The 26,906-nt window shown below is 55.9% G+C and overlaps 1 protein-coding gene and 1 long non-coding RNA gene across 12 annotated transcripts; one reads left to right on the forward strand and one right to left on the reverse strand.

Annotated features, from left to right (window-relative positions):
• On the forward strand, window positions 1-4,714 carry LOC309649999. Its single transcript, XR_014257375.1, has 2 exons — window positions 1-70; window positions 461-4,714. It is a non-coding gene; the product is annotated as an uncharacterized lncRNA (long non-coding RNA).
• On the reverse strand, window positions 4,201-26,708 carry FBF1 (Fas binding factor 1). Of its 11 annotated transcripts, none has more exons than XM_082440701.1 (30): window positions 26,566-26,708; window positions 24,922-25,005; window positions 24,187-24,214; window positions 23,340-23,381; window positions 21,204-21,297; window positions 20,506-20,566; window positions 19,515-19,565; window positions 17,488-17,629; window positions 16,881-16,958; window positions 16,221-16,340; window positions 15,741-15,879; window positions 15,484-15,644; window positions 14,779-14,878; window positions 14,072-14,509; window positions 12,681-12,779; window positions 12,266-12,354; window positions 12,040-12,098; window positions 11,063-11,218; window positions 10,811-10,911; window positions 10,478-10,684; window positions 9,666-9,773; window positions 9,445-9,584; window positions 9,242-9,360; window positions 7,787-7,909; window positions 7,516-7,701; window positions 6,891-7,067; window positions 6,673-6,810; window positions 6,454-6,571; window positions 5,949-6,058; window positions 4,201-5,354 (listed from the first exon to the last, which is right to left on the reverse strand). In XM_082440701.1, exons 2-30 carry the CDS (start codon window positions 24,922-24,924, stop codon window positions 5,271-5,273), a joined length of 3,471 nt encoding a protein of 1,156 aa, XP_082296827.1. In that variant the 5' UTR covers window positions 24,925-25,005; window positions 26,566-26,708; the 3' UTR covers window positions 4,201-5,270. The 11 variants fall into 11 exon arrangements, with proteins under 11 accessions (XP_082296827.1, XP_082296828.1, XP_082296830.1 ...); XM_082440702.1 differs by having other exon boundaries at window positions 24,922-25,001; window positions 26,562-26,701; XM_082440704.1 differs by lacking the exon at window positions 26,566-26,708 and adding an exon at window positions 26,069-26,462 and having other exon boundaries at window positions 14,072-14,506.
• Between the last annotated feature and the right edge of the window lie 198 nt (window positions 26,709-26,906).

The raw sequence follows: 26,906 nt of genomic DNA on the forward strand, positions 1-26,906 counted from the left end.
GTCCAGCCACCAGGGGGCGGCACAGACTGGGGACGGTCGGCCGGGCCCGCAGCCGCCTCGGCTCAACGAGGTAGGTGCTTTGCAGGGCTCTGGGTGCTGCTCTCTCTCAAGGGTCACCCAGTCCCTGAAGGCGGCATCCTGAGCACCCCCGGCAGCACGGGCAGGGGAGGGGGTTGCGAGCAGGGATTCAGGAGTCCTCCTACTTGGGTTCAGATTCCAGATTGTGACCTTGCTGTCGCCCTTGCAGTTTCCTCATTTGGAAGAAAAAAGCACGTAGTAATAGTGCTTACCTCATAGGATTGTTAGAAGGATTAAATGTGAATTAACATATATAAAGAACTTAACTGTGGGATATGTGTTAGCTTTTGATCACCTCCAAGTTTTTGCCTTTGCCTAAACCTTTTCAGGGTTGTGTTGTTCTTGGGATTCAGTTCTAACAAGATGAAACTTGGTACCCCAGGTGATCTGGACCCGCTTCTGCTCTGGTCCCTCTGTTCTGGAATTCAAGTTTCCATGACACCAACCGTTTGTAACCCAGCAAAGGGCTCTTGTGCCTGTGATGCAGAAAGCCAGACTCTTGACACTGGATTTGCAGCAGAGTAGATTTATTGCAGGGCACCAAGCAAGGGAGTGGGAGACAAACCTCACATCCACCCCAACTTGGTCTTTGAGTTTTGTTTTGTGTTTTTTTTTTTTAGGGGAGGAAAAAGGAAGCTGGGGTTAATCATCGTTTTTTGACTTTTTTTTTTTAAGATTTTTTTTTTTTAATATGGACCACTTTTAAAGTCTTTATTGAATTTGTTACAATATTGCTTCTGTTTTATGTTTTGGTTTTTGACTGCAAGGCATTTGGGGTCTTAGCTCCCTGACCAGGGATGGAACCCGCACCCCCTGCATTGGAAGGCAAAGTCTTAACCACTGGACCACCAGGGAAGTCCCTACATTTCTTTTTTTTTTTTTTAAACTTCGGGTTTTTATTTTATTTATTTATGGCTGTGTTGGGTCTTCGTTTCTGTGCGAGGGCTTTCTCTAGTTGGGGCAAGTGGGGGCCACTCTTCATCGCGGTGCGCGGGCCTCTCATTATCGCGGCCTCTCTTGTTGCGGAGCACAGGCTCCAGACGCGCAGGCTCAGTAGTTGTGGCTCACGGGCCTAGTTGCTCCGCGGCATGTGGGATCTTTCCAGACCAGGGCTCGAACCCGTGTCCCATGCATTGGCAGACAGATTCTCAACCACTGTGCCACCAGGGAAGCCCCCTACATTTCTTAATCGAAGTTTTGGGAATCAGGATGTTTCTGGTTTATGACTCTCTGGCCAGGTGGTCCATGGCTTGGGGGTCTGTTAGCTCATCTTGCCCTGGAGAAACGGCCTGAGTTTGCACATTAACGGCGATATCTATAATAATAGCAATTTTAGTACATTAACGATGTTATCAACAGCAGCAGTTTTAGTCATCTGACTCTGGTTGATTACTGTTCAGTTAGCACAGGATTGAGATCAGAGGAGACAAGAAAGGGAATAAAGTTTTGGATAGAGAGATTAATCATAAACTCGGTAAGGGAACACGGTTTTACAGGGACTCGGTTTCACATTTTTCACTTACTCAGCACTTTTCTCCCCCTGGCACCAGACCTTTGCACATGCTGTTACTTCTGCCTTGCACTCCTTACCTTTCCCCCTGTTGCTTGGCTACCTCCTAGACCCTGTGAAGTGGTCCCTCCAGGAAGCCTTCCCTGATGTCTCAACCAGGGCTGCTGACCCATTCAGTTGCTCTGGTACTAGCAGAAGCTTGACCCTCACATTCACACTGAAATGGCATGAGGGGTCTCTTAATCCAGCAGGAAGTGGCCACACCTTGAATTTGGCTTTCATAAACAGCAGCCAAACAGCTAAACTCACTGTCACTGCCGATTCACCCATCAATGCACAGCTACTATATGTTAAGGCCCATAGGGCCCAGTCCTGCCCTTACGGAGTCATTGCTTATTTTTATTATTTTTTATATTTTCATTTTTATTCAGATGTTACTTATTTTTTTGGTCGCGCCGCATGGCATGTGGGATCTTAGTTCCCCGACCAGGGATCTAACTCGCACCCCCTGGGGTGGAAGCGCGGAGTCTTAACCACTGGACCGCCAGGGAAGTTCCTGGAGGCACTGCTTATTAATTTGTGAAATTCTGCTGATCGAAGAGCAGAGCTGAAGGTTGTGGGCAGACCAGGACTGTGCCTCAGGCCGGGAGGGGCACAGGGGTTCCTATATTCTTAATGTCCTGCGTGTGTTTAATCTGGCCTCCTTTGCTATTTTATCTTCTCCTTTTGTTTCTGAATCCTCTTCTACATGCCTCTAAACCCACCCCCACCCCAGCCTGCCCCTCTAGAAATGAAGACTCATGGGACCTCTGGGGCAGAGGCATAGGGCTTGCTGGTCAATCAGATGGCTGTTATTTCTCCATTATTCCTTACTTTTGAAAAACATTCCTGTTCTCTCGCTGTCCTAGAACCCTCTAAGAATGGGGCTTGCTGGGATTTTAACTGTTTGAAAGGCCTAGCAGGGATTCCCACTTGTATCAACTTGAGGCAAATAATAAACATGAATAACTCTTGAAACTGAAAGTATTAGCCCAGCCAGTGTCTTTGATCATCATTACTTTCCACCAGTATTTCTCTTTCTACAGGGAACATCTGGGTTATGACCTTGAGGAGTTGTTTATAATTTTGAAGGGAAAAAGAAAGATCAGCAGATACAGAACACTCACTCCTGTGTGCAGCTGTCTCCCGCCTGTGGCGTGGGAGAACGTTAATGAAAAGGGGGTGTGTAAGCCACCTGCCACACCTTAACGCCAGTGACAGGGACCCAGAGCAGTTACACTGGGTAATGTGTCATCGTAACTAAGTGCCTGTGGAACGTGTCTACTTGGCTGTTCCATGGGCACCCAGTTGCCCAAGACAGCAACCTGGGGGTCCGCCTCGACACGTCTTCTTTCCTGACCCTGCCTGCATGTCAGGCACCAGGTCCCTCAGTGCCACGCCCGGCGCAGTGCTTTCCCGTCTCCCCAGTACCACGGCAGACAGCCTTCTGCCTGCTTCCCTGTCCCCACTCTTGCCCCCTCTGGTCGGTCTGTTCTCCACCCAAAGCCACAGTAGTTTTTCTAAAACACAAAAATGGTTCCACCCTGTTTAAAACCCTTCAATGAACACCCATTTGCCCTGAAGATAAAAATTCAGACTTTAACAAGGTATACAGAGCCTCGTCGACCTGCCCCCTAATTCTAAACTCATTCCCGTTGGGTCTCCCTGCACCCTCCCCCAACATGCGCCTGTGATCACCCACATATCTGTCAGGTGATTGCTTAAATGCCAGCTGCGCCCAGGCTGTGCCCAACCTTAGACCCACCTCCGGCCCTTCACACAGGTGGGAATTCGTTAAGTGTGTGTTGAGAGGATTGAATTCCAAGCTTCAACAAGGCTTCTAAATGGGACACGAATGCGTCCCTCCTCTGTGTGGGCACCACCCCAAGCAGCGGCTTGGGGATCTTCTACTTCACAGAAGCACCGTGTGCAGCACGCTTTTCTAGAAGGAGCCAGCGGTGATGTGGCTGAGCGCCTGGGGCTTTGGAATCTGTCCAAGCAGAACTCAAATCAGGTTCTGCTATTTGCTGCGTCACCTTTGGCAGATTATTTAACCTCTGAGTCTCAGTCCCTTCATCTGCGAAGTAGGGGTGATAATCACACCCTTCTCCTGCCTGCGGTCCAGCCAGGGGAGTATGGGGCTGGAGAGTCCCAGCCCTGGCCAGTTTTACAGCAAATAACAGCCCTACAGAGCAAACGTTTCCAAGAAATAGGTTCAAACTCTGATGAGCCATGGCAAATTCTAAGAATCCAATCATTAAGAATATTGCCATTTAGGGAATTCCCTGGCGGTCCAGTGGTTAGGACTCTGCGCATTCACGGCTGAGGGCCCGGGTTCAATCCCTGGTCGGGGAACTAAGATCCCACAAGCCTCACGGCCAAAAAAAGAGAGAAGAATATAGCAATTTAGTGGGTCCAAGAGGCTGTATATAAATGAACTCCCTCTGAAAGCTGTTCTAAAAGAGCAGAGATGCACCTGTGCCCGCTCACACCCCACTCGGCATTGCCCTCTCCTCCACCACCTTCCTGCTCCCCAGACGGTCCCCTCTGATGGGAGGTGAGAGAAGCCGCTCTAGAGGTTAATTGTGATTTTATTAGTTGAGTCCTTGGGTCTGCAGGAGACAACTACCAATCCTCCCACCCCTGTCCTGGCACCCCTCTGGCTGGCCTTGGCCCTCTGCCCACACGTGGAGAAGGGCGGAGCCCCCCACCCGGGACAGCGGCCGGGGTGCGGCCCCTCATGGTCCTCGGCGCTCTGTATCCTCCCAGGCAGGGGCTCTCGCTGTCATCTTCGTTCCCACTGGCCAGGGTTTTGTGGCAAGTGAACAGCATGGAGAAAAGCCTTCTGTCCCTCCCCACACCCGACTGTCACCCGCAGCCCCCTCTTTGCCTCTGGGGAGCGCATTAGAAGAAGCCGATGAGGCCAGCATCTGTGCTAGCGAGTCCGCTGCCCCGGCAGGTGGGAACGAGGCGGGGGCTTTGTGCACCAGCCTGGGAGCAGGGAGGGCTGGCTGAGTCCCAAGGGCAGGTCAGTCTGTGAGGTAAAAGCCGCCGGGCACGGCGCCCTCCCTGCCCCTGCAGCACCTCCCACCCCCTCCGCCAGGAGGCTAGAAGGCTCTTGAAAATTTGCGGCCTGACTCTACGTCCCCATCAGGGAGGAGACCCGGCGCTCCCTCTGCTGGCCTCTCAGGCAGGGAGGGCAGCAGGCTCCTTGTGGCAAGGGAGTCGAGAAGACCCCCCGCCTCAGAAGAGGCCCAGGCGAAAAGATCCCCAGATCATCGATGGGCTGAGGGGCCGAGGGGTCCACAGAGCCCAGGCAGACGCTGGGCCCTGAGCCGGACGTCTGCGGGGCAGGAGCACCGGTGCTGTCGCTGACGGTGTCGTGGGGCTGAGACGGCCTCAGCCTCGCGTCTCCCCAGAGGCTGCTGCCTCCTGGGGAGTCTGGGAGGCACGGGGGCGCCTGCCTGCCCCCGCGTGGGCCGGAGCGTCGGAAGGAACGCGCTGGCACCCCGTCCACAGGAAGAGCTGTAATCAGGCCCTGGGCGTTGCAGGGCTCTCCCCGGCGCCCCTGCTCGGCGCTGGCGGCCAGCGGGCAGTGGGGCGGTTCTAGAGTCAGGCCTCTGCTGAGGAGGCAGTGGGGTCTTCAGGCTGAATGCGACGTCATGTTGTAGGAGGCTTTCTTCAGGGTCTCCAGGAAGAACTGTTCGTTCTCCAGGAAGTCACGGTCCTGAAAGGCAGAGCTGAGTGAGCTGCCACCCTCCGGTTCCCTCCTGCCCCCGCTTCTGCGCACAGGGACGCTGGGTTGCTGGACTGAGAGTGAGGTGGACCCTGGGTGCCAGCCGAGCAGCCCTCCCTCGGGGACCCTCTCGCCTACATCCCGGCTCAGCCTGGCTCTGGGAGTCAGTGGGGGAGGGGCAGGGAGCGAGCACGCGCACTGGAGTGAGACGCCAGCTCTCACTCGCGGTGGGGCCCCTTGTTCGCACGGACTTCATCCCTCTAAGCCTGTCTGTAAACTGGAGAAAATAACATTACCTGCCATGTAGGGCTGTGGGGGGGTAAAAGCTTATCAGGCACGGCACAGAGCCTGGCATGTAGGGAAATGCTCCATCAGTGACACGGTGAGCATCTCTGAGACGTGTCCTCTAAGCAATCTGCGCTGCTGCCCTCCTCCAGGGGGTGGGCTCAGCCCTCCCCGGGGCCAGGCTGTGCTCCCTCCTGCCTCTGCCAGAGATGCTTGTCCCCAGTGTGAATACGAGGAGCCCTAAGTCCAGGGGGAGTGGGCGGGCCTGGACCAGGGCGGCGTCTGCTCTGGGAAGCTCACCTGCTCAGCTGTGTGTTTCAGCAGCACCAGCTTGGCGTGGAGGTGTGAGGGGCCCAGGCCGGCTGGCAGCTGGCTGCACTGAGGAGTGGTGGGGGCAGGAGCCACGATGGCTGTAAAGGCCGAGGAGGACGGAGTCAGGGACTGCAGCGCTCTAGAGCCCCTGAGCCACAACTTCTGAGCACGCATGCCACAACTACTGAAGCCTGCGCGCCTAGAGCCCATGCTCCGCAACAAGAGAAGCCACCGCAATGAGAAGCCCGCGCACTGCGACAAAGAGTAGCCCCCGCTTGCCACAACTAGAGAAGCCCACGCCCAGCAACGAAAACCCAACACAGCCATAAATAAATAAATAAATAAATAAATAAACAAAAAAAAACCCAAGATGACTTTAAAACCCAGCTGCCCCCTAACTTGAGCACACAGGAGGCGTGGGCAGGGTGTTGCTGGCCCTGCCCTGCCCAGTGGGCCGGCTGAGCCAATGTCCCACCCTCCTGGAGCCACTTACCACTCAGGCCAGAGGCTGCCAGGCCCTGGGCCCTGGAGAGCAGCCCCACGGGCCCGGAGGGCAGGTCCTGTCGGATACGATCCAGCTGCAGCCGCTGCTGGGCCAGACTCAGATGCTCCTGTCCCCGTCCCCCCAGAGAGGACACAGCTGTGAGGGCAGAAGGCTGGGGGCAGGGATGCCCTGGGAGGCGGGGGGAGCGGGAGCCAGGAAGAGCCTTGCCTGGTGCACGTGCCGCTCCTGCTGCCGCAGCCGCTCCTGCTGCTGCTGCACCAGCTGCAGCCGGGCCTGCTGCTCCGACTGCACCTGCCGGGCCTCGCGCAGTGCCTGCTCCCCCTCCTCGTACTTCTGCGAGGCCACCTGCGGGGAGGCCGCCTGGGTCAGCTGGGCTGGCTGGGGTGGGTGCACTGCCCACGCCCAGGGGCTGAGCCGCTGGGCACCTGGCTCATGCGCTCCACCTCCTCAGCGCGCAGCCTGATGCGCTGGGCGGCGGCGCCGACCCTCTCCTTCTCCAGCCGCAGCTCCTGGCGCTCCTGTTCCAGAGCCTCCCTCTCGGCCGCCAGCTGGTCCTCTTTGGCCCGGAGCTCGCTCGCCCTGATCTTCAGCTCTGCCTGTTCCTGGAGACAGCAAAGCCTCTCTGCAGTCTCCTCCCCGGAGTTGAACTGGGCTCTGCTCAGGGTTGCGAGGACCCGCTGGCCTCCCTGCCTCATTGCTGTGGCTCGGCTCCGCCCTGACTCTGGGAGGAGGTGGTGGGAGACCTGGGGCCAAGCCCCGCTGCAGCCCCTCGCCCCTGCGCTCAACTTCTCGGAATCCAATTTCTAGAATATCCAAGTCATGGGAACGTGATGAGGAGTAAATGAGCAAATGTGTCGAAAGTACCTGCGATGATACAATAAAAGGAAGTAGTTATTATGATTACTGTTGTTTGAATTCCTATACTCTTTGTTACCGCTGCGCTCTTTGCTGAGCTGACGCATCCTGACGGAGGAGCAGTGAGGCCCCGGGGTGGGGAGAGGCGCAGGGCTGCCTGGGCTTCCCGCTGTCTGGGGAGGCTCTGGGTCTTACCTTGGCCAGGCTGACGAGGGTGCCCTCCCGCTGGGTGTCCACCTGCAGCGCCCGCTCCGCCTCACGCTCGGCCCGCTCCTTACTCAGCTTCTGCTGTGCAAAGAACTCGGCCCACTCGGCCGCCAGGCGCCGCCGCTCCTCCCCACACTTGTGCATGACGGACTTCTGCTCCTCCAGCAAGGCACTCTGGGGCGAGGGCGTGAGGGCACGGGGTGAGCATCCCTGGGCGCGGTGGCGGGGACAGAGCTGACCGTGGTATGGCTGGACTCACCTTGGCCCTCTCCAGCTCCTCCCGCTCCATGGCCATCTGCTGGACCATGACCTTCCTCTGCTCCTCCAGAGCGCGCTGCGCGGACTCGGCCTTGGACTGCTCGGCGTTCACCCGCCAGCGTTCCTGCGGGCCGGGCAGGGTCAGGGCTGAGAGCTCGCGCCCCTGGAGGCTCCGCCTGCCCCCAGTCAGGCCTGAACGTGCCCTGGGGAGCTGTGCAAACCGCCCTCATCTGGCTTCTCCCACAAACACATCCTTTCCTGAGCGGTGAAAATGGGAAGGAGCCTGAGGCCTGCCAGGGCCCAGCCGCTGGGATCAACCATGCTGAGGCTAATGGCTCGGGAACCGCTGCTGAGAGAGGCACCTTGCGGCTCCAAAGGGCCAAAGAACAGCAATATCCCTGCTCCCTGAATCGCCAACTACAGCACTGCCTGCCTGTCTCTTGTCATCCAACAGGGAAAGAGCACCAGGGTGGGCATGACACCGTATGCCAGGGGACTCGGGGCACACACAAGCCTGGCCCGAGGCAGGCACCGAATAAAGCACCGAATGAAGGGCTGAATAAATATGGTTCACGATGTAAAAACATCTATGTTTACATACTGATATGTCTACAGGATATATGTGATGTCATCAATGGCTATCTCTGGCTAGTGGGTAATTTTTATTTTCTTTACTGTTGCCTGTTATTTTAGTTTTTTCAATGAGATGTATCATAACCTTGTACAAAAAAGGAAAAAGTATTATTATTATTTCTGAATTCATCAAATATTTATTGGATCAATTCCATCAGGGATTGCTTGTTTGTTTGGCATAAGGTAGGGGTCAATTTGAGTTTTTTCATAAGTACAGCCAATTGTTTTATTTTTTAATTTTAATTTTTTTTGGCCGTGCTGCCCAGCTTGTGGGATCTTAGTTTTCTGACCAGGGATCGAACCCGGGCCCCCTGCAGTGAAAGCATGGAGTCCTAACCCCTGGACTGCCAGGGAATTCCCCATAGTACAGCCAATTGTTTAAGCACACTTATTAAAATATGGAACACCTCACGAATCTGCGTCATCCTTGCGCAGGGCCATGCTAACCTTCTCTGTGTTGTGCCAGTTTTAGTATATGTGCTGCTGAAAAGAGCACGAAAAGCCATGATTTTCTAAAGACTGAAGCTCGCTCTTATACATGGAAGATATGTAGGGAGTTTAAATACGTTATCCGTTACAGCTCAGAAGGCAAGAGCACTTCTCCTAAAGTCACAGGCATCCCTGATGAGCAGGTAGGAGCTGGATGGGGTGGGCCTGGGGCGCTTCTGGAGGTGGGGAGGTGGGAGCCCCTGCAGAGGCAGGAGAGGGCAGGAGAGACATTCCAGAGGAAAGTCCCGAGGCCGAGGAGGCGAGGTCAGAGTACAGCTGCCATCCCCTGGGTGCCCGGGGGAGACAGGCCCTGCGGCAGGAGGACGTGCCCCACCTGCTCCAGCAGCCGGCTCTGCTCGCTCAGGCGCGCCTCCATCTTCCCGATGACCTCCTGGAGCCGGCTCCGCTCCTCCTCCATGTCCCGCTGCTGCCGGCTCAGCCTCTCCTGCAGCGCTGGGGGCGGCCCACAGGGCACTCACTGCCCGCCCACCTTCCCACCACGGGGGACAGGAGAGAGGGACATGTGGCCTGCAGTACCTCGGAGCTGCTCATCTCGCTGCCGGATGCCCAGCTCCCGCTCCTGGGCAGTGCTGAGGTGCGAGGCCTCCACGCGGGAGGACAGCTCGTGCAGGCTGCTGGAGAACTTCTCCATCTGCTCGATGATGCCATTCAGGGACCTGCGGGGGGCTCAGGTCACGAAGGCCCGTGGACCCCAGCACTGCTGCGCCAGGTGGGCAGGGCCTGGATGGCGTGCCTACCGCGTATGGGAGGTGGCGCTGGTGACGGCGTCGATCTCCCGGTCCTTCAGCAGCTTCAGCCGCTGCAGCTGCTCCTCGTGGTCCTTGCGCATCTCCAGGATGGAGGCCCTGGGGGACAGTGGGGAGGGCGGGGCAGTGAACACCGGGGGCAGCTCTGCACGGCAGGGGCGTGCCTCCGGGTGGTCCATGCTCCGTGGGCCTCTCCTCCCCATCTCCGGGCACTGCCTCACTTTCCCCGGCTCCTCTGCCTTATCTGTCCTGGTGCCTCAATGCCACATCCACTCTCTGGGGGCAGATTCCTTGTTTTTCAGCAACGGACACTCGACAGGTGTGCCAACAACCCTCTCGTGTCTGGCCAATCTGAGCCGTGTGAAAAGGCCTGCTCTGCCCCCGTCGGCCAACTCCCTCACGTGCTTTTTCTGAGTTTTGCTCTCATCTAGAAAGGTAACCAGATCAACACGCCAGGCACGACCTTTTCCAGGGCCAATCTAGTTACTAGACTCGAGAAGTCCGGCCGGTGAGTGGGTTAACCGGTGCTGAGTTAGCCCTTGGGTTGCTTGCTGCTGCCAGGCCCTGCCCAAACAGCTAGTGACCTTGGGCCCTGCTGATATGCCCTCCCCCCTCTGTAGGAGTGGTGGGTCCCCACTTGTGGGGCGATGGGGCAGTGAGCTCGGCCTAGGTCCTTACCCAGAAGGGAAGGGGTCAAGCCTCGGTTCAGAGGCTGCTGAGCCCATGGCTGGGGGTCTTACAGCAATTGGCTTCCTCTGGCCACCCTTGAAGGCAGCCCCCCTGCCCCCGGGCCTCCCCCTCACCGCTGCAGCTCCCGGAGCCGCTCCATCTCCTGGTCCTTCTCCTGCGCGGTGGCCGCCAAGCGCCGCTGGTGCTGGGCTGTGAGCTCGGCGCGGGCCTGCTCGGCCTCCTGGCAGCGCGACAGGTACTGGGCAGACAGCTCCTCGTTCTCTCTCCGCAGCCGCTCTTCCCGTTGCTGGTACGATGTTTCTAGCACCTTGACTCGGCTCCTGCCAACAGCACACCCAATCGCGGGGCTCAGGAGGTAACGGCGGCCACCCGAAGGGCCTCTCAGAGCACGGGAGCTGGGGCCGGCCGTGTGCCACCGGAAGTCCGGGCCGGAGGAGCAGGGGTACCTGTGGGCGCTGTCGATGAGCTCCAGGTCCACCTGGTGCCTCTGCTGCAAACTTTCCAGCAGCAGCTGGTGCTGTGTCCGCTCCAGCTCGAGTTTCCGCACCTGGGAGACGGCGGGAGGGACGGTGTGTGTGTGTGTTGTGGGGGGGAGGTGGCGGGGTCCCTTAGACCGCCTGGGGAAGCCGTCCAGCCCTCATGTGGCCTGCTCCCACTTCAGCCCTGCCCCCGGAGCCGGCTGCCCCTCTGCCCCGCACCTGGGCCTCGAGCTCCGCCAGCCGGGCCTGACTCTGCAGGAGGTCGGCCTGGAGCTCGGCAGTGCCCCTCTGAAGCTGAGCCTGTGCCGCCAGGAGCTGCTGCTGGTATTCGGAGCCGGGCAGCAGGCTCCAGGCCAGGGACTCTGGAAGCAGGCACTGGAGGAGAAGGGGAGGGATGGTCCCCGTTAGGTAGGGGACAGGGTCTCAGCTGAGCTCACCTACCTGTGGCCCTCACTCACTGGACCTCCCAGGCCCTGTGTCTGACCTGTGGCTGTAGACGGGGACAAGGTCGTGACACCGAGAGGCCAAGGATGAGGCCCGGGAGAGTCAAATGGTCACTGCCCCTCCCCTCGCAGGTCTCGTTGGGGAAGATGAGCCTCCCTTCCGCCCTCAGAACAACATCCTCCCAGCAAGGGTTCCAGATCCCTAGATAAACAGCCGAGTCCCAGCAGAGCCTTAGCTACTACAAAAGGTTATGACCCTGGCCCTTTCTGTCAGGCCTGAAGTCCCAGTGTAGACAGCTGCTCTGGTTCCTGCAGGCTGCCCACCACCCACCGTCTCCAAGGCACTTCCAGGTTACCCGGAAGGTGCCCCCGAGGGGCTAGGCCTCCTCAGGCCCGGGGGTCACAGGCGCCGCTGCACCTGGGAAACAGAGGCGGTGCAGTGGGAGGACGGCAAGGATGGAGGAGGCTTTCTAGACAGAGCATCAGGACTCCTGCAGCCCTGCTTTCTGATTAGAGCATTCCCAGCTGCCCCAACCTGGGTGCCACCTCACTTCCCTACCGGTGCTGGCAAATTCGCACCCAAACCTGCCCGGGAGTGGCACGGAAAGTGCTGGTGGGGAGCACCGGGGGAGCTAGCTGATAGCACGATGCATGCCTTCCAGCAGTTTGTCAGGTTTGGCAGGTGGTGCCTCTGAGCACATGAGAATTGTTCCATGGGCCCGAAACCTACAGCTGTTGGTTCACCCTCCCTACCTGGACAGGCACAGAGAGCCCTGGGGGTTCCTGGGAGCCTGGGAAACCAACTGCAGGCTCTGAAAAAGCAACAGCAGAGAAATGAGCAGGAGCTGCAGCGAGGCCCCGCGGGCTGGGTGTGTGCTCGGGAGAGCCCAGCTTCTCTCGTCTGCCGGGGCCCCCGAAGGAAGCTCTCAGCATCTCTCCTCTACCCAGTTACACCCCTCGAACAAAGCAGAACACAAACCAGTGCCGGAGCAATCTCCAGGGGCTGTTCCCCTCTTTGGGTCACCCGCATGGAGGGCCAAGGCAGCGGGGTTCCAAGTCACGGGGGACCTGAGGACACAGGAATGGGGGTGGCAAGCTGAAGGACGCCGGGAGCAGGGGCGGGTTGGCCCAGCAGGAAAGGAAAATGTCAGGTTCCAGTCATTGACTGGGAAGGCCTGGAGGCGGGCAGTTTACTAAGAGTGAGGTCTCAGCTGGGAAAAGGGGAAGGGGACCCAGCTTCGGGCCCCTTACTCCGTGGGCCTGCTACGTGGTCTGGGATACCACACGCCACGCTGACCACGTGGAGCCCAGCACAGCCGTCCGCCGCTCTAGGGAAGGGGGCCCGGGCCGCCCCGCCGCACCTCACCTACCCACAGCCCCCGCCATGAATGTACCCTGAGGCGGCAGGCCGGGCAGGCGGCCTCTGTGCTGCCGTGCCTGGGGTTCCCCGGGCGGCTGCTGGCTCGAGCCCTTGGGTGCCGGCAGCAGGCTGGCTGAGGAAGTAAATGTTAAAGTGAAGGAGGCAGAAGGTCCGGGTTAGGCTGGACCGAGACGGGCTGGGACAAAGCCCACGAGTGAAGCTGTGTGGCCGCCCCTCTTCCCGCCTCCCCTCAGCCTTCCTCCTGTTCCTACCATCCCGTCTTGGTAATTCTCCTCCCAAGTCTGAGCGCCTGGCCTTCCGTACCCCGTCCTGGCCTCAGTGCTCACTGGGACCACCTGATGATGTCCAAGGAGCGACCATGGGCCTGTTACGGGCAGCAAGGCCGTGCTCTGGTCCACGCAGCTCGCTCAGCTTCGACGGAGGGCCTGCTCGGCCTCCCGCCGGCTCCAGCACCCTTTGGGCTCCTCTCGTCTCCTGTCTGTTGTTCCCCCTTGCTTCTCGGCTCTCGGGGTCACCTCGGTTTCAGGTCCAGGTCCAAACCGCCCTCCTCATTCACCCCAACCCCAGGGCTGGGTGACACCCCTGGCCTGTCACACAACCGCCCCCCTCACCTCCCCTTCGCTCCAGCCGCATAGCGTCCTGCTGCTTCCTTTGGACAGTCCCGGCCTCGCCCGCCCCCTCGGGGCCGCTTGCTATCCCCGCCCCCCACATTCTGCAGCCTCCCCTAGGAGCCGCCTCACAGCCACGGTCTTCTCGAACACTCCCCAAGAGCACGAGTGAGTCCCAACCCGCGCACGCATTGCCTGCTTTAGCTTGGTCAGCAGAGCAATTGGGCACCGGGTGTCCCGCCAGCCCGAGGGCGCTGTGGACGGAGCCCCTGCTCAGAGGCACCGGGATGGCCGTGTGTTTGCCATAAGGGTGCCCTCGGTCTCCTGCCCGATCAGGTCGGCACCTGTCCCCACAGCAGTCAGGGTGTGAGCGTCAGCAGCCCCCCAGCTCCCTCGTGTTTTCATCTGAGCAAAGGCAGGGAGCTACACACTCTCCCCAGCACCTAAAGAAGGGGAGAAGCATGGCTAAGAGGTAGTGCCCTGCTCTGAGGCACCGAGGCGGCAAGGTCCTCCTTCCACTAGAGACAGCAGCCCTGGGACTTCGTTGGTAGCACAGTGGCTAAGACTCCGCGCTCCCAGTGCCGGGGGACTGGGTTTGATTCCTGGTCAGAGAACTAGATCCGACATGCCGCAACTTAGAGTTCGCGTGCTGCAACTAAAAAAGATCCCGTGTGCCTCAGCGAAGATCCCGCACGTGGCAACAAAGATCCCGTGTGCTGCAGCTGATACCCGGCACAGACAAATAAATAAATATTAAAAAAAAGAAGAGAAAAGGGACAGCAGCCCAAGCCCCTACCTGTCGGAAGGCAGCGCCCCTACCGAGTGCTGGCCCTCACAGGCTGCGTCGTGCTCCTCTCTGGCCAGACCCTGGGACTTCTTCCGAGACAGGGCGTGGCTCAGCCAGTCCCCCTCCTCCTCCTTCTCAGTCGCTCCTGGCTGGGAAGGCTGGCTGCCTTTGGCAGGAGAACCGGTACCCTCGGTTGGTGGCTTCGCCCCCAAGGAGGGCAGCCCGGCCGGGGCAGAGTGGCGGCTGGGAGCAGAATGCTGGCTGGCGGGAGGGGGTCCCCTCCGAGCCTCCCTGGTCGGGGAGGGAGGGAGCAGGTCCAAGCCTTCGTCCTTGAGGCCCAGCCAGTCGGCACCTCCCCTCCTGGGCTGGGTGGGGCTGGATGCTGCTGGGGTTCTCTGTCTGGAGCCTGGTTCTCCCTTGGGGTCTGTGCCGCCTTCAAAGAACCTACTTCAAGACAGAGAAGTGGGGGGTCTAAGGCGGGGCAAGCAGCCTGTCCCAAGAGCCCCCTGACGGGCCTTTCCCTCCACTGCTGGGGGTGACTATGGGGCCCATGCTAAGAAGTCACGATGCCTGAGGCCCTGCACAGCCAGAGCCGCGGCAAGCTGAGTGATGTCCGTAGAACACCATGAACACCCACGAAAGACATCTTGGGTTCCGCCCATTTTCCCAGCGGGCAACCTGCCCCCAAGGCCGAGCTCCTTGCAGGCCCCGCTTACCTGACGGACTGCCGGCGGGACTGCCGGCCCTCGGAGGAGCCCACGGTGGGCTGATAGGCCCCAAAGGTGAAGTCCTCGTCACCCCCGGTGTCTTCTTTGTCTGTGAATGAAGGACCCTGTGATCTAGAGCAGGGCGACTCAAACTCTTCTTCTGTAGCTGCAGAATTCTTTGTTTAAGAAAAGCTGAGCTGGCAGCTTGATGGGCAAGACGAGTGAAAGGGAAGCCGCTGTGGGGAAAGCAGGGTGAGCGGCTGGGCGCCTGCCAGCACCTCAGGCTCCAGCCTACAAAACATCACCCAGGAGCTGCGAAAAGTGCACCGGCGGGCCTGCCCCAGACCCCCTGCAGGTGAGGCCCAGTGAGCCGTGCGTGCCACGAGGGAGATTCTCAACAGATGGCCCGCGGGCCGATGCTCTGAACGGAGGGACACTGGTCCAGGGCAGTGTTTTTCAAACTGTGAGCTGCCGCCTATTAGCAGGTGGAAATACTAATTTAATGAGTCGCAACCAACGTATTTATGAGTCAACGAGCACATAAATAAGTGTTGCACGTGGTGATTATTATTTCCTGACATTTTTGGTCTCAGTTATAAACGTGAATAACTAAATGTGTGTCATGATGTAAAGCTTATTTCTTATTATGGCTTGTGGTAAAACCCTGTTCTGGGGGTCCACTCCCCACCGCCCCTGCCCCACACGCTTCCTCACCCTGTGGCCGCTGATACTTCTTGTCTAGCTTGAATTCCCTGTGCTCCCCGGTGCCCGGACGGGCCAGGAGTTTGGCGGCAGTGCCCCGACCCAGCAGCTCATCCAGCTTGGAGCGGGCAGGGAGGGGCCCCTCCCTGCAGGATGGGACATTGGGCAGGTACCTGTGAACACGAGGGGCTCCTGGGGGGCCCACACTGTACCCTCCCTCTCGCTTTTCCCTGGCCGGGGAGGGACTCTCCGCTCACAGGAACCCTTACTGGTCTCCCGTGTGCCTCCTCTCTGCTTTGGGGCTGTCTCCAAACCCCAGGGTGGCCACGATGTCGTCCCCATCGTCAAAGAGCAACTCTTCTTTCTTTCGGACCGGAGTGTTCCCAGGAGTTAGAGGGATAGAGGGCCCTAAGGGACAGAACACAGGGCACAATGCCCACAGCCTTCTGGCCTGCAACGGTGATGTTTGAATGGGTCGAGGGGGGCGTTTCCCTGCAACCCTGGCCTTTGGGTGGAAGGGCGGGCATGGCAGCGTCTGGTCTGCCCACAGCACCCAGCTTCCCCGGCCCCACTCCCACAGCCCCACTCCCGGGCTCGTGCATCCCCCCTCCCCGTTCCCAGAGACTGATAACCTCTTGGTCCAGGATCTGAGACCTGTGGTCCCTGCCTGGTGGGGTGCCTGGCTCTGCACCGGAAAGTTCAGTTAGCCAACTGCACCTGCCCCAGGATGGGTAACACGCCCACCCCACCTTGATCTCTGGCCGGGGCTGGGCTCTTTACGGAAGCTGTTTTACTCTCCGTCCCCGGCAGCTTCTTGGCGATTCCTTCCTCATCATCAGAGAGAAGTCCTGCCAACGGGTCTTCCAAGTCTCACGGCCAGAAGGGGAAGCAAAGGGAAGGCTGCACACTTCGTTCAGGAAAACAAGCGCTGTGCTGTGCTAGGGGAGTTATTGCTCTACTGGAGACTCCTAGCCGCTCTGATACCTATACAAGCCGCTCGGCACCTGGGGGCCTGGGTTAGCGGGGCTCGGACACAGACCAGGCTGGGCCAGGGGAGAGGAAGCAGGGAGGGCGGCCCGGGCTTCAGGGCCTGCGCTGAGGCATGAGAAGTAAAACATCCACGCATTCATGAAGGAAAAGGAACTTTTCCCCACACTTTATAAAGTCTTCAGTTTGACACCTGGCTTCAAAGTCCTTGCAAATAAGTGCCCCAGATAGGCCAGCCAGTAGAACATAATTAGTCCCTCCCTGAATTCACGAGGAACAAAACCAGTGGCACCAGCTATCTGCTCCTCATCTGACATACACAGTGGCCTGGCCTCGAGCGAGCAAGCAAGCAAGCATCGCCCAGCCTACCGCACTCTCAAAACTGAAGCACCCCAGAGGTGTGACTGCAGGGCCTGTGGTACCTTCGAAGGAGAACTTCCTGTACTGATGCCCACGGCTGCTGGGAGAGGGAGATAGCTTCTTGGTGGGAATGGCATCTCCTGCAGGGAGCAAAGAGAAGGCAAGGTCACAGGCCTGGATCTCTCCTGGCCTATGTTCTGCCAGACCAAGACTGGGACCACTGGGCTGGCACGCACTTCTACCTGGAGGCTGAGGGCTTGTGGCCATGGACACAGCCATGGGGTGGGTCTACACCTCTCCAGTTCTCAGACAGGCTTCTGGCCGGGAAATGTGGTCTGGAAGCTACCTCTGGCCCCCTATTCACATGTTGCTCCAACAGGGACATAGGTTTGGGAGATGCACAGGCTACCATAAAATTCTCCAGTTTAACTCAAATGGCTTCTCCGGGAGCTGCCATGTTGGACTTAGAGGGACTGGAAAAGCCACAGGAAGGAGGAAAGCTCAGCCTGTCTCCCTCCCCCACTGTAAACACGCTAACACACTCGCACACAGTGAGCTCCTGGCCTCTCCATCCCAGGCAGAGAAATCCCACAGGGCTGAGCGCTACCCTCTGGGCATCTCCCACATCCCCAGAATGCCCCTTGATTCGAGGACCTATCTCTCACTCACGTTTCTCATTGGCTGTTAACACACCAGCAGGTTTAAGAGGGCTAGGCTGCTCTTCTTTCCCAGAACCCTTTGCAGCCCTTTTGCTTGAGGCTAGATTAGACTTCTTCAGACCCAGGAGATCAGCATCCATTTCATCCAGATCCTGGAAAAGCAGGAAGGAGGGCGGAATCCCCACAGGTGCTCAGCCAGCGGGTGCTAAACACCCTCATGCTCTGAGCAGCCTGGTGAGGATGTTGCCTGCAGCTTCCATATGGAACAAACGGGGACTTGGGGTGGGGGACTGACCCCAACAGGGTCACAGAACAAGGACAGAGGCAGGGCCAAAGCCCTAAGACTCCACATGGTCCATCTCACATAAGCTGAAAGGTCTCAGGTTGGTACTCCTATCAGCCCCACTGGCAGCTCCTGCCTTGATGCTAGAAGGAGAGGGTGCCTAAAACCTGCTTTCAGCAGCTTCTCACAAAGGCTTAGCAAATGTTAAAGCTATTTGCAGTAGAAACGAAACAGCAGGATCCTGCGGTTTAAGACTCCCCAGGGGACTACCACTGGGCAGTGAGAAGGGACCTGAGGCAAGAAGATAACCCTCCATCCAAAGTCAAGAAAAATTTGATCTCAGGAATTCCCTGGTGGTCCGGTGGTTAGGACTCCGCGCTTCCACTGCAGGGGGCCCGGGTTCGATCGCTCCCTGGTCAGAGAACCAAGATACCGCAAGCCGAGCAGCTTGGCCGGGGGGAAGAAAAAAAAAAAAAGGCATGAAGAAGCCTGCAAAATACAAAGCCTTAAAAAAAATTTTTTTTGATCTAGATTCCTTAGCCTGCCTGGGTCAGGGGAAGCAAACTGACAACAGAGGCAGAGGTGTGATAAGAATGCTATTCTGGGTCAATGAATGTTCTACGGTAAGGGCATTAAAAACCACCATAAGCAAGCTGGGAGAGGAAGACGGCCGGTGACTCCCTGGTCGCCACAAGCCCTTGGTACAGACTGGGAGCATGACGATTTTGATAAGGGCGGCTGGCGCTCCAGGGGCAGAAATGTGAGGAAACAAAAGAATGAGAAAACTATTCAGAAAAAAGGTGAGTTGGGAAAGATAACGGAACCAAAGGTAAGCAGAGTGGGTGGAGGGTTCAGCTCGTGGTTCTGGGATGAGAGACTCAGAGCCCCACTCTCGACTCGTCAGAGGACTCGAGCATCATGCCCAGGGGGCCCAGCTGCCTGGTCTTGGGGAGGAGCAATTTCAAACTGAGGTTAAAGAAGCTGATTCCGGAGCCAAGAAGGAAACAGACCCCAACCCTTCAGGGCCCCACAGGGTTGAAAGCAAGCGCTCAGCCCTGGCCTGTGGCAGCATGGGCTAACCAGAAGGGACGTGAAGCGGAGGTCAGGCGGGAAGATGCTGCCGGACAGAAGGGGAGGGAGAAAACAGGACCACTCAACGTTTTAGACCCCAGCCAGGCCACCCGAGCCCCATGAGATGGTGCTTAGGTTCAGAATTTATGTCTTAAAATTCCATTGCAAAGATCAGCTTGGGGCTTGATCTGACGAGAGGACAGCTGTACTAAAGGGGACTTGGCAGGGGATGTGAAGAGAAATCTGGAGAAAGATTAAGAACAAGATTTAGGGGGGAATTCCCTGGTGGCCCAGTGGTTCGGATTCTGGGCTTTCACTGCCATGGCCCAGGTTCAATCCCTGGTGAGGGCAGCGTGGCCAAAAAAAAAAAAAAAAGAACAAGATTTAGGGGAAACGGTCTCCCCCTTTCCTCATGGGGGGAGGCAGCCCCATTTCACCAGAGGCCTGTGACGTGACTGTGTCTCTGGGTGGGTGAATTTCCATAAACCAGGAAAACTGATTTATACCCAGAGGGGCAGGGAGGGCAAGAGCTCATGGATGAATGCCATTCTTGCATGAGGTAGGGCTCAGAAATACAAATTGTAAAAGAAAAAATGAGAGGGAGAATGAAGGCTTGGCACAAAATCGTATCCCACCCCGTGTTGTGTCCCTGGCTCCCCGAATTGTGCAAGCTGTTTCCTCACCTTCATGGCCTGGAGCAGAGCCTGCGGGTCTGCATCGGAGATGTCTGAAACCTACAAGACAGGAGGGTAACGAGGCGTGTTAGTCAAGGCCCGACAAAGCTCAGGGCCCTTGTCGCCTTGCTTCTGTTAGGGAAGGAGCAGAGCTGGGTCAGGGGGCATAAATTGGAGGGTCCTGTCCTCACTTGGGGCTCAGGTATTGTATGAAGTCAAGCCTGCCCAGTTGTGGATACCCAGAAAGCGCTGCCACTTTCTGGTCCTCTCGGCATTAAGTCCACAGCCATCATAGGACTCAAATTAGGCTACTTTCCATCCATGTGATTGGACAGCGTGGAGTTTATTATGGGAAGCGCAGTAAGAAGGGGCAACATCGAGCCTAAAGCAGTTGCTCGGAGCTCTACTTTCTAGCTCATCTCACTGGTAGAAAGGAAAAGGACGTTGCTTTGGGTCCACTCAGCAGCCCTATCTATCTATCTATCTATCTATCTATCTATCTATCTATCTATCATCTATCTATCTATTTATTTATTTATTTATGGCTGTGTTGGGTCTTCATTGCTGTGCGCAGGCTTTCTCTAGTTGCAGTGAGTGGGGGCTACTCTTCGTTGCAGTACGTGGTCTCCTCACTGCGGTGGTTTCTCTTGTTGCAGAGCACGGGCTCTAGGCACGTGGGCTTCAGTAATTGTGGCCCATGGGCTCAGTAGTTGTGGCTCACAGGCTCTAGAGCGCAGGCTCAGTAGTTGTGGCGCACGGGCTTAGTTGCTGCGCGGCATGGGGGATCTTCCCAGACCAGGGCTCGAACCCGTGTCCCCTGCATTGGCAGGCGGATTCTTAACCACTGCGCCACCAGGGAAGCCCCAGCAGCCCTTTTAAGAACAAACTGGCTTTGCAGGGACTTCTAAACCTCTGTGGGCAGCCCCTCGGCACAACACCCATCTCACTGTCTCTGGGGATAAGTAGCGTTGGTGAGGAGCAGGGAATGGGCCAGGCTCACCTCAGCATCAGCTCCTGCCAGGCCTGCCCTGGTGCTGAAGGCATCATCTTCCAAAAGGGACCTGCAAAGGGGCAGAGTCAGCACCCACCCACGAATGGTCCCCAGGGCACTAGATGATTCTAAGGAAGGAGAAGTGGCTTAGAGTCCAAGTGAACCTGGATAGACTCTTCTCTTGAAGAACAGAGTTGCTGAAAGGAATTTCACAGGTCACCTAATGCAGTGATTTTTAAACTTTTTTAAAGCAGTAGAGCCCCTTTAAAAACAACAGGTAAGAGAGAAAAACAACTGCTTGGGCTAAAATGAAGGTGGAGGGCAGAGAGCTCACAAAGTGTCTCCCTATCTCGCAACTCTCAGGAGACGCTCAGGAGGACAAACACAATCTGGGAGGCACCCAACTAGGCCTATCCTCTTATTCTGAGGGTAAGAAAATTGAGGCTCAGAGAGGTTCAGGAATTGCCCAAGGTCACACAGTAAATAACCGATGTAGGACTAGAAGCCAGAACTTCCGACCTCCAGTTCAGTTCTCTTCGCACTCCTCCAGGCTCCTTCACTGCCCAGGAGCTGACGGGAGGACTGGGAGGTGGTGACACTACAAGCGGGGCGCACAGTGAGTGGGAAGTGGTGGGTGGGTAGGGGAGGGGCAGGAGCATTGGGCCTGAAATGGAGCTTGGATGCCCAGGCCAGCCCCGTGTGCTCACTTTGTTCTAGCCCTTGAGGGAGGGAGCGCCTGAGCTGCACCTGTGGCGTCTCTGGCACGTGAAGCTAGTTTAACAGGCTTCTCAGGTGGTGTCGCTGGAAAAAAAGAAAACAAAAGATGTGATTCGGTCACAGAGAACTGGAGTCAAGGGGAAAAGGATTGCAAGTTCCCCACCAAGCTGTCTCCCGCATCTTCCTACTGAAAGAGGGGCCTTTTTGGAGGAAGGAAACTGGCCCTGTAGGCAGGTCCCTTAAAAACCTGAATGGGGGAGGGAGCGGTATATTTCCAAGCAGGAAGTCAACCCAACTGGTGCCAAATGAAGAGGCTATTCCCATGCCACCGCAGCCCCATGGAAATGCAGGAACAACAAGGCACTGCCATCGTCCATGGGCTTGTGCTTTGTGGGTTCTTATGGGCCAGGTCGGGGGAACCTCGGCCTTGTTGTCCCTGGTGAGCTTTGCATGACCCCGAAGCCCTGCTTCTCAGTGCAGCAGACACAGACACACAGGGTAAGGGACTAATGTCCAGAATATAGAAGGAACTCGTACAACTCAACAATAAAAAGATAAATAACCCAATTTAAAAACTGGGCAGGGGTTCCCTGGTAGCGCAGTGGTTAAGAATCCGCCTGCCAATGCAGGGGACACGGGTTCGAGCCCTGGTCCAGGAAGATCCCACATGCCGTGGAGCAACTAAGCCCGCGTGCCTCAACTACTGAAGCCCATGCGCCTAGAGCCCGTGCTCCGCAACAAAGAGAAGCCACCGCAATGAGAAGCCCGCGCACCGCAATGAAGAGTAGCCCCCGCTCACCGCAACCAGAGAAAAGCCTGCGCACAGCAACGAAGACCCAACGTAGCCAAAAATAAACAAAATAAAATAAATTTATAAAAATTAAAAGAAAAGAAAACTGGGCAAAGATCTGAATAGACCTTTCACCAAAGATATAAACGGCCAGGAAACACATGAAAACATGTTCAGCATCATTAGTCATTAGGGAAATGCCCATGGAAATCACGAGACGCAACTTTCCACCCACTAAGATGGCTATAATCAAAATGAAAATAACAGGTATTGGCAAGGATGTGGAGAAACTGGAATCCTCTTACACTGCTGGTGGGAATGTAAAATGGTGCAGTTGCTGTGGAAAATAGTTTGGCGGGTCCTCAAAAAGTTAAACATAGAGTTACCATATACCCCAGTAATTCAACTCCTAAATTTACACCCAAAAGAACTGAACACATATGCCCACACAAAAACTTGTACATGGAGGTTCATAACAGCATTATTCATAACAGCCTAGCCAAAATGTGGAAGCCACCCAAACGTCCATCAACTGATGAATGACCAAACAGAACGAGATATATCATACAATGGAATATTATTGTCCAGCCATGGAAAGGAATGAAGAGAGGAATGCTACAATGTGGACAGACCTCGAAAACATTACGGAAAGTGAAAGAAGCCAAATGCAAAAGCCTCATACTGTATGATTCCATTTTAGGTAAAATGTCCAGACTAGGCAAATCCATAGAGAAAGAAAGTTAAATAAGTGGTTGCCTAGGGGTGGGGGAGGGGAGAATGGGGAGTGACACTAATGGTATGGAGTTTCTTCATGGGGTGATGAAAAAGTTCTGGAATTCGACTGTGGTGATGGTTGCACAACTATGAATATACTAAATGTCACCGAATTGTGCACTTTAAAAGAGTGAACTTTGGACTTCCCTGGTGGCGCAGTGGTTAAGAATCCGCCTGCCAATGCAGGGGACAAGGGTTCGAGCCTCGCTCCGGGAAGATCCCACATGCCACAGAGCAACAAAGCCTGTGCGCTACAACTACTGAGCCTGCGCTCTAGAGCCTGCGAGCCACAACTACTGAGCCCATGTGCCACAACTACTGAAGCCCGCACACCTAGAGCCTGTGCTCTGCAACAAGACAAGCCACCGCAATGAGAAGCACGTGCACTGCAACGAAGAGTAGCCCCTGCTCGCCTCAAATAGAGAAAGCCCGCGTACAGCAACGAAGACCAAAGGCAGCCAAAAAAAAAAAAAAAAAAAGAGTGAACTTTATGTGGATTTTATCTCAATTAAAAAAAAAAGAGCAAGCCTAAGTCAGGGGATTCCGGCAAAGGGGCACTTACTCTCATCTCCCAGGAGGTCACCAAGGACATCATCAATGGAGCCTGGAACAGAAAAGGGGCCACTGTGACTTCAGGAGGAAAGAATGGTCCTTAGGGCCTCATGTGTTGAGACCTCATCCGGGACCTCAGAGCCCTCAGAGGTTGGGACTTAGGCTTGGCTCTCTCTTCACTGGCCATGAGATGTTTTCTAACTCCTGGCAACAAGTCACAATGCTTTGTTGAAAGACCCCAGGGTGGAAATTGAAAATAACTTTCTCAAAGGATGATGGTGAAAATTTTTCAGTAGAACCTACATTCTACGTGACACACTGGCCAACAAGCCAGTCTTCCAGACTCTGAACAAAGCCCAGATGCTTCTTTGGGAAAAGTGTTCAGGATTTCTAGGCACATATACAAGCCTCTTTCATATCAACAGTCTCCTTGTCCCCTTCCAGCTGAGCGCCCGCCCCCACCCCGCCCCTGCCAAGCTGGTTTGAAGACACACCTCCTCGGCCACTTTCCGATGCAGCATGTAGGGGAAACCCAGGTGTGAGTGCTGAATTAGTTCTCAAATCAAGCTTAAGTGCCTTTACCAACCTTAACCCCAACGGTATACTTCTAGATACAAATACTTCAACAAGAAGGATTTTTTTCCCCAAGTCCCATCTGTTGTTTACTTCTGAATTACTCCAAGGGCCAATGAGGCAGCATAAGGAATTCCCTAGGAAAACCAAAGCTGCCTATGGGATTATGGGGAAATCAGCAAGACTCACACCAAGAACATTCAGACAGACATGCCTAAGTTATGTGTGGACCCAAAGTGGGGGAGTTATTTTTGGCCTAAGGGTGGTGTTCCATCTCCACTCACCTTTCAATCCCTTCTTGGTTTTTGGTGCCTAAAATGGGAAAAACAAATCACATTAACAAGATGAGACAGTTAACGTGTACTGAAACCAACAACGCAGACTGAACTGTTTTGCCTTTTGCCGAGTCACCAGAGGAAAAGGAGCACCAATGGCATTTATAGACAGACGCCCTTTATGGTTTCCTGAGTTTCTGAGAATAGACTCATTCAGAGCACGAAAAGGGCCCCCACTAACCAGCAGTGGACACCACTGTGGGTGCCATCCGGTGGGCAGAAGTCTCTCCTTTTCCCTCAGATTTCCAGACGCCACACGCAAACCCTCCCAGCCAGCCAGGATGTAAAGTTTCCCTCTATTCCATGTCCCTGACTCTTCAGTATCAGTGACAGACATGTAAGGATGCTTTCAGATGAACATTCAGAGGCTCAAAAGAGATGCTTGCTTACTGTTTAATAAGAAGTTTTTTTTTTTTTTTTTCTGGCCATGCCACATGACACGCAGGATCTTAGTTCCCTGGATCAGGGATCAAACCCGCGCCCCCTGCATTGGAAGCATGGAGTCTTAACCACTGGACCGCCAGGGAAGTCTCATTAATAAGTTTGATATCAATGCTCCTAACCATCACTCTTCTTTGGCGCCACCCAGCCCCCCAAGTACTTCATGCAGTCAAGATCTTGGAGGTGGGAGTAGGGGTGAGGGCAGGCTCGCATTTCCACACACCTACTGGGCATTCTGCCTACCATCTCAAGGCTCTGGGGGCTGCCTGCAGCTCCTTCACAGCGCTGTCCAGCTCATTTGAATTCTGCCCATCAGGCTCATCCTCCCTAATGAAGAAAATTAAAGTGGTTGCTTAAAAATGATTTGGCTTTAACAGTGGTTGAGTCCAAGGTTGATCAAGCCTTCTCTCACTTTACCCATTCAAGAGGTCAAAACATTTCCATCAATTAAAAATTCCTTGTAGGGCTTCCCTGGTGGCGCAGTGGTTAAGAATCCACCTGCCAATGCAGGGGACACGGGTTCGAGCCCTGGTCCGGGAAGATCCCACATGCCGCGGAGCAACTAAGCCTGTGAGCCACAACTACCGAGCCTGCGCTCTAGAGCCTCCGAGCCACAACTACTGAGCCCACGCGTCACAACTACTGAAGCCCATGCACCTAGAGCCCGTGCTCCACAACAAGAGAAGCCACCGCAATGAGAAGCCCGCGCACCGCAAGGAAGGGTAGCCCCCACTCGCCACAACTAGAGAAAGCCCGCGCGCAGCAATGAACACCCAACGCAGCCATAAATAAATTAAAAAAAAAAAAATTCCTTGTAGGGTGAGCAATTCAGATGAGAAGCGAAGTGTTCTGGGTAACTTTTCTTTCTTTTCTTTTCTTCTTTTAAATATTTATTTATCTGGCTGCACTGGATCTTAGTTGCAGCATGCGGGAACTCTTAGTTGCGGTATGTGGGATCTAGTTCCCTGACCAGGGATTGAACCCAGGCCCCCTGCATCGGGAGCGCAGAGCCTTAGCCTCTGGACCACCAGGGAAGTCCCCTGGGTAACTTTTCGAGGCCTGGAGATTATTCGAAAAAAGTGCAGTGGTCCTCATCCCTTACCCTGAAAGAGAATGTGGAAAATGGCAGGTACCCATCTCAGAAAGGAGGTGGGTGCCTAGCACTATGGCCAATACACCTTCCCAGGCAACACCCATGACTACTTTCTTGGCAGCGTTCAGGGCAAAGAGCGGCTGCGAATGCTGGTTACTCCTTGATAGTATTTTCACTGTCGGTGGAAAAATTTCCCTTCACACTAACTGTAAGGCCGACTCACTCCATTAATAGAGAACTGTTTTCCCCAGAATTATCATTCTCTCCCACCCCCTCCTCAACGTTGCCAAAACTGACCTTTGGCACAGCTTGGAAGAAAGGAGTGGGAGGTGGGCCTCTCTAGTTCTCTGGGCCTGTCCTGTTATTAGAATGCAAAGTTTATGTGAGGTTACTGTATAGGGGCCACTCTGAATGGTTGTGTTTCTCTTTCTCTGTAATGCAATGTTCACGGCCTACAAGTCTCAACACGTTTTGTCTCTTATCCCATCCAAGGGCGTCTGCCATCTCCTAGCGATCCTCTCCCAGCCTCCCAGACCGTGGGAATTTCTAAGGGAGGCTTGCAAAGGCCTCAGGGCCACAAAGACCATCGCGTCATTGCATCTGCTCAGCCAACTTCGTGCCAGGCGTTTTAAGATCCCGAGGCCGCCCCTTAGTTAGGGCCCTCCCGGAATCACCCCCTCGGTCCCGAGACTCCGCGCCCCTCCATGAGCCACCCCCTCCGCGCGCCCAGCCCGTCTCGATACCGAGCGCAACCTACGATCCTTCCAGCCCCTGAAATCCCCCCCGTTACGCGCCATTGCCCTTGGAGGCGCAGCCGCTTGGACGTGTCCCAGACATGGCCGCTGCTCCAGGCTCCACTCGAGCCCAGCTCAATCAGGCCTCCCGCTTCGGAGCCTCTAGACCGCCAATCTCTCAGTCGCCCGGCCTCCGGAAGCAAGGCGAGGCGCGAAGCATTCTGGGGGTTGTAGTCCTAGGCCCGCTCACATGCCGGAGCCAAGGGAACCTGGGGCGCCGAGATGAACTACATTTCCCAGGGTGGCTCGCCGCGGCCGTTAGTTGGCGCCCAGCCTCTGTTTGCGGCTTGGCACGTTGCTAGGAGCTGCCTGAACGCTCCTTTGCGAAGAGGTCGCTACCG

The sequence above is a fragment of the Balaenoptera physalus genome, assembly GCF_965194825.1.
Source record: "Balaenoptera physalus genome assembly, chromosome: 20".
Taxonomy (NCBI): domain Eukaryota; kingdom Metazoa; phylum Chordata; class Mammalia; order Artiodactyla; family Balaenopteridae; genus Balaenoptera; species Balaenoptera physalus.